At 41.7% G+C, this 7,252-nt stretch overlaps 1 protein-coding gene across 1 annotated transcript; it reads right to left on the bottom strand.

Moving 5' to 3' along the window:
• Positions 1–3,918: 3,918 nt before the first annotated feature.
• Positions 3,919–5,988, bottom strand: LOC147725920 (zinc finger protein 862-like). Its single transcript, XM_086960048.1, has one exon. The coding sequence runs from the start codon at positions 5,986–5,988 to the stop codon at positions 3,919–3,921; it is 2,070 nt and encodes a 689-aa protein (XP_086816174.1).
• Between the last annotated feature and the right edge of the window lie 1,264 nt (positions 5,989–7,252).

Genomic DNA, 7,252 nt, shown 5'->3' with positions numbered 1-7,252 from the left:
CAGTCTTCTGTGCAGCAGAATGTCGAAGTCCAGTCTTCTTCTTCGTGTAAAGTTGATTCAGGATGATCTGCTGTGCAATGGCACTGCTCCCGCTCTTATTCCCAATCTGAGGGGTGGATCACCTACTAGGTCCCTCCTCTGGGAGGAACCAGGGAGGGGGGCGGTTACACCCCCTTTCCTTTGTCCAGTTCCGCGCCAAGCCTGGGTCTGGAAAGTCCCAGGACCGGTTTGGACTGGCCTATGCACGGGGACACCTTTTGTGCCCCGGGCATGTCTGATTCTATTCAGCCCTGTCCTACCCAATACACAAAATCCTGTCTGGGGTGGTGCTCGCACCTCCCAAGGCAGGAAACCCTTTGTCCAGGCCACCATCTGCCGAGTTTCGGTCAGCAGCAGGAGGCCAGACTTGTGTCTGTGGTGGCAGCGTCCATTTTGTGATGCTGAGGCTCTGTTTAACTTTAACCGGGGTTAAGGCTACACACATGTCGTGTCCCTCTAGAAGGGTGGAATGCTATCCCCGTCGCCAGAATTGGCGAGGGGATAGTATTCCAATTCGTATGACACCTTACTCGACATGTTTTGATAAAGCCAAACCAAAGATAGCATTTAACCGCGAGGATTATAATGCACTTAAGAGTATATGGTATGGCAATATCCCGGAACAGCTTAGGGAGTGTTTCCCGACAGCTGCAGACGGGCTCAGCTCATGCTAGAGCACCATCTCACATATTTCCAAGCACTCTGCCTCCAGGATTGATGAGGCCTTCCATAGGAGTGACTGATAGGAACATATGTGTCCAGTTTAGGGTTAGGCACAGACATACTGTACCTAAGTAAGAGGTGGTTACACCGACTTACCCCAGCTGAGTGATCAGCCAGTTGTGTCAAATATGGAGGCCAGGCCAGGGGTGGCATAATACATGCTGCAGCCCCTGGTAGGCCTTGGATACACCTATGCCCTGGGCACCTAGGGTGCACTAATACAGGGGCTCATAAGGTGAACCAGTTCCAATTCGTAATGCACCTAGAGTGCATTGGCAGTAATTTAGAGAGAGAACAGCAGGCTGTGGGTCTGATTAGCAGGCCCACAGCCACCTTAAGTCAGAAACCAGTGAAGCAAAAAGCAAAAATTTGGGGTGACCATAGGATAGCAGACCCTACTCTCCTACAATTATTAATTAAAATATGTACAAACATACATCAATTAATTAATTATTATTAAATTACTTCCCACCCTATTCCCCTATAAACCCATAACCCGCTACAGAACATATTTATCAATTATTCAATTAATTAAAAATAATTAAAAATTATTTCTCAATTAATTAATTAATCATTCCCACTAATTAATAATTAATTTAACATAATTAAATTACTTCCCACCCTATTCCCCTATAAACCCACAACCCGCTACAGTAGTAAAAGACAATATTTAATTAAATTACATTAAAAATAAATAATAAAACATAATAAATACAATATAATATACACTAAATTTATTTAAAAATTGATATTAGTAACATCGAAGTTATTAATTTCGATATTATTGACATCGATATTTACAACTTCGATATTACTGATATCATACCAATATCGATATTAAGACTGTCGATATTACTTACCTTCGATATTTTGTCCCATCGATATTTAAACTTCGATATTTTTGTATATCGATATTTAAAAATCAATATTTTGTCTGTGTACCCTCTTTAACAGCTATGTCACCGTGATGTGAAATACCGTACTCTCTATTACACAAAGACAAGCAGTTAATATTCATGTACAGTGAATGTGACTATGCTGCATTTCAAAACACTGATCATTGAAAATGGTATAAGACATACTAGACAGTAACTAGATATCCATGCTGGCACCGGGTAGTAAATGTGACATGCTGTATTACGCGAGTATGTGCTGGCAGTGGGCTTTGAAATTCCAAGCAGTGAATACGATATGCTGAATGATGTGAGTTATTGCTAGAGCTTTGTGGTGAAACATGCAAAGAGTGACTGTGCAGGGTTAAGTAAAGCTCACCTTGCAGATAGTTGGCAAAATATTACTGACGTTTCCGTGTCAGAATCAACTGGCTTTGCGGACCCCAGTGTTTAAGACATCTCTGTTGAGACACAACATGCAACTTTGAGAGTGAAAGCGGACTCAGTCAGGTGACCGATGTGTCTCAAAAAGTGATTGCGACGCCATCTTATAGTGAAAATAGATAGTGTGGAACCCTATAGGCAAAGTCTGTAATTAACCTAGTCACAAAGTAGTGAACAGAAGGAAAATTTCAAATATGTAAAACACAATAACAAAATAACAAAGAAATTGACTGACAAACCCCACGAAGTGAGTGGTGTGGAAGATAGAATGAGTACTGCCAAAATGGTCTGTGTAAGAATATAAGTGCAACTGTAGAAAAAGTATGAAGAAGGCTAAGAAAGGTAGAAGGGCCAAGGCATGGAATGCAGATATCAAAAGTAAACATCCACAAAATTATAAACTGTGTAAATATATGTTCATTTTGATTCGTCCCCATAAAGTCATAATTATAACTCAAAATTTACGATAATGACAAAAAAGGAAAAAAAAAGAGTCTGCTTACAAAAAACAACTGTATTCCATTCGGACATTGAGTCCATTTGGATACAGAGTATCCAGTAATTTAATCCAATACATTTCCTTTTGCAAGAGAGACTTGGTAATGTTCGTGCCCCCTCAGGGGTTATGGATTTCAAAACCAAGAAGCAGCAATTGGTTCACATTATGGTTGTGCGTCTGAAAGTGCATATCTACACAAGATTTTTGATTGAATGTGCGTAAATTACTTTTATGTTCATTTATCCTTTCTTTAATATTTTATACTGTATCATGTTGCTGTGGTGTGTAGTTTGATGGTGTGGCCTCTTCACGGATGTGTAAGGGAATTTCCTATAATCACATTATTACAATTGTTGCAATTGTGACATGAAGTTGTTCCCTCATGTTGTTTTTCTTCTATCTTTGATTTTGAGGTAGATATAATTTCATTTATATTTTTACTTCTCTCATAAGCAAAAAAAGGATGATGATTGCATATGCCTTTGAAATCTGTTTTGGCACGTAACGTAGGCCAGTATTTCAAAATCAGTTTCTTAAACGTTGTGCTGGAGGTGGATAATTTGAATACCATGACCATACGATCTCCTTTATTGGATTTGGTTGCAAATGTTAAGAGCTGTTCACGGCACATGTGTGCCATGCGCTTTTCTGTTTCCTTTATTATGTTAAGTGGATATTTTCTGTCCTCAAATCTTTCCAGCATAGCTTGAATGTTGCCAAGTAGTTTATCCGGATCTGATAATATCCTTTTAACGCACAATAACTGTGAGAAGGGTAAATGGTGTTTCAATGATGGATGGTGGAAACTATTGAAGTGCAGTAAGGTATTGCGGTCTATTGGTTTCCTGTACATTTTTGTTTCTAATCTATTATCGTTCCTTGTTATGTTGACATCCAAGAAGTTGATGGTACTCGTGTGCAATGTTCCCTCTAATTTTTTTCCTCTGTGTGCGGCAGTGGAGGGTCTCTGTGCGCTGCAACCATGGCTATGTGCGCCAGGAACCAAACCGCGCGCGTCTGCGGCGCCAAATGGCACTCCAAAAATTCTCTTTAAAAAGCGAAAAGTGCGTTTTCACACATACAGCGCCACAATAAGGGTCTTAAGGGCAGTTTGCAATATTGGATAAGCACGCCATGACATGAACTGGTTACACTGGCAAGTACACTTCAAGTTTACAAAAGCACAAGACTTCAAGGGTGGTACCATCATTAGATTTTAATAAATATTCTTAACTGGAGCACAGTTCATTGGGTGGGGAAATGCTGCGAGCCTGTACAATATCACATATACACAAGAAGGTAGAGGGCTGTTCAGACAAGTCAAGTGGCGTCACTAGATGGGTGACAGGGTTGCTTCTCACGGCGATCCTTGCCATTTTTCCAGTGCTGATAAACTCTGTCTAGGTCAACTTTCCCGTTCAGGAGGTAGGCCTTTGTCCTCATCAGCATGTCCAAATGCTTCTGCTCTAGTCTATTCCTCAATTTGCTCTTGATAGTATTCATGAGGCTGAATCCTCGTTCACAGTCTGCACTAGATGCTTGAAATGTTGCGCAGACATCAACAAGCTGAGACACGACACTAAACTGAGCAGCATTGCGTAGAGTGAAAGCCACCATGTCTTGAAAGGTGGTAAATAACCCACCCTTAACATGTTCTGCCACCACATATTTATAGTCTCTGTACTGTCGAACAACATCTTCTGGTGCTTCACAATCACCCAGGGCCAAGACATTTTTATACTTTTCAACAAGTCTTTCAATATTCTCAGTCCCAAAATCAAAATGAGATTGTGTGGCTATTGCCTGGATCTCAAAACTTGCCCATTCTTTTAGCTCACCTTCAGGGAACCTTTTTTGCATGTGCTCACAAAGAAGGGAAACAAAAGACAAAATAGGCCCACTGTCAAACTCTTGCCTATCCTTGTACAAAACCATCAGCTCTCTTACATTGCTGCTCCAAAAGACAGTGTCCCCCAAATACTGTTGCTTAATTTGGCCAATCTTTGCTCTTGCATACTGTACGGCTTCAACAGTAGTTAAAGAACTTTTTTGGAATAGTTTGCACAAAGATGCAAATTCACCCAGAATGTCATTAAGTACTGCAAGGGAAATATGGTAGTTGGAGTCCGATAGCTTTTTATAACAATATTTAGCAATTGGATCATTCTCCTCAACTTTCTCATGCTCAAAGTACTTAAGAACAGTTTCGTAATTACGAATTAGTGCACCAACAGCAAAATGCCTTGAAAGCCACCGGACTTCATTCAGTGGTCGAAAAGAGACAACTTCACATTCAGTGACCGATGCAATTTCATCCAGCTTGGACTTCCTTGCAGGAGATCTGGAGAACACAGTGTAGACAGTCCTCAATAATGTCTCCATCTCTTTAATCATTGGAACCCTCTTCCAGGCATCATCAACTCCCAAATCTTCTCGATGGGCGACACAATGCTGCTCAACTAGATGAGGAATGGATTGTTTAAGGCGAGTAGCAACACCATTATTCTTCCCCAGCATCACAGATGCACCATCAGATGTGAACATGACCATTTTCATGAGGTCCAGTTCATTGGCAGTGTAGAATTCTTTCACGGCAGTAGTGATAGCCTCAGCATTACAGCTAGTCAGCTTCACTATGCCCCCAAACTGCGTTTTATGCTCAGTTGATGTTACAGGGCGGAACTTGAAATACAGGATGAGCATTTTTGAAACAGAAATATCTGTGCTCTCATCAATTATCAAGGTGTGATACAAAGCTTGCCGAAGTTCTGTCATAGCTTCACAGTGTATCACGCTATTGATGGCCTCAAGGAACTCAAAGGCATAGTTCTTGCTCCTCCAGCTGTCTGGTATCTTCACATACAAAGCTAAGTGGTCATGGATGTCTTGTACAGATAGCATTGAAGTGTTCATCTTGACTGCCAGCAACACGTTGTTGATGAGAATCTTTATCTCCTCAGGCATAGATCTTTGGCGTTCAACTACTTCCATTCTATTTGCTTTGTCTGTGGCAGTTTCTGTCAGCATTGCCCGTACTCCAAAACCAAACCTCGCAGCAGCACTTCTGTTTCTCAATATCACCATGGCAGACTCGTGTACTTTGCTAAGTAGATGGCGTTTCATGTAGTCCAGTTTCCAGCCATCACTCCATTTCTTCCCTGTGGAAAAGTCCCCAACAATCTTGGCTTCGGCACATGCTTTGCAAATCAAGCCCACATCCGGACTGTATTGAAATAGTTCCCCGAGTTGCATGCGGACCTTGCTTCGTGACTTCTGTGTCTCAGCCTCCACAATTTCCTTCATCCACTCTTCCTTGAATACAAGGCAACATTTCTTCCTTTGTGGTGAAGCACTGCACTCTCCCAAAGTTACAGCTTTGCGCTTGAACATTTCCGTACCCGCCGGTTTGAGCCTGCTGTCCCACAAAGCCTGCAAAATAAGGAAACATGGCTTACGTTGACGCCTAGCTCATGAATGCAAACTGTTATACTACAATGTTCAAGATGCACCACAGTTTAACTCAACCCAACAATTACCTCTTCTGCCTGCACTCCCGTGCGCCTCTTTAAATGTATGGGGTTCTTGCTGTGAAACCTGAAACAGAAGAAAACATCGGTAAGTATATATGGTACTACAATGTTCAAGATGCACCACAGTTTAACTCAACCCAACAATTACCTCTTCTGCCTGCACTCCCGTGCGCCTCTTTAAATGTATGGGGTTCTTGCTGTGAAACCTGAAACAGAAGAAAACATCGGTAAGTATATATGGTACTACAATGTTCAAGACGCACCACAGTTTAACTCAACCCAACAATTACCTCTTCTGCCTGCACTCACGTGCGCCTCTTTAAATGTATGGGGTTCTTGCTGTGAAACCTGAAACAGAAGAAAACATCGGTAAGTATATATGGTACTACAATGTTCAAGACGCACCACAGTTTAACTCAACCCAACAATTACCTCTTCTGCCTGCACTCACGTGCGCCTCTTTAAATGTATGGGGTTCTTGCTGTGAAACCTGAAACAGAAGAAAACATCGGTAAGTATATATGGTACTACAATGTTCAAGACGCACCACAGTTTAACTCAACCCAACAATTACCTCTTCTGCCTGCACTCACGTGCGCCTCTTTAAATGTATGGGGTTCTTGCTGTGAAACCTGAAACAGAAGAAAACATCGGTAAGTATATATGGTACTACAATGTTCAAGACGCACCACAGTTTAACTCAACCCAACAATTACCTCTTCTGCCTGCACTCACGTGCGTCTCTTTAAATGTATGGGGTTCTTGCTGTGAAACCTGAAACAGAAGAAAACATCGGTAAGTATATATGGTACTACAATGTTCAAGACGCACCACAGTTTAACTCAACCCAACAATTACCTCTTCTGCCTGCACTCACGTGCGCCTCTTTAAATGTATGGGGTTCTTGCTGTGAAACCTGAAACAGAAGAAAACATCGGTAAGTATATATGGTACTACAATGTTCAAGACGCACCACAGTTTAACCCAACCCAACAATTACCTCTTCTGCCTGCACTCACGTCTGCCTGTGCAATTGTCTTTGTAGTACGGTCTCACGAACCTGCAAAAGAAAAAAGGGTGCAGATTGTGAATCTATTTACCCAGCAACCCCCAACCCAACGAGG

Source organism: Lissotriton vulgaris, chromosome 3_1 (assembly GCF_964263255.1).
Source record: "Lissotriton vulgaris chromosome 3_1, aLisVul1.2, whole genome shotgun sequence".
Classification (NCBI taxonomy): Eukaryota; Metazoa; Chordata; class Amphibia; order Caudata; family Salamandridae; genus Lissotriton; species Lissotriton vulgaris.
This window is presented reverse-complemented; position numbering and strand designations above follow the sequence as displayed.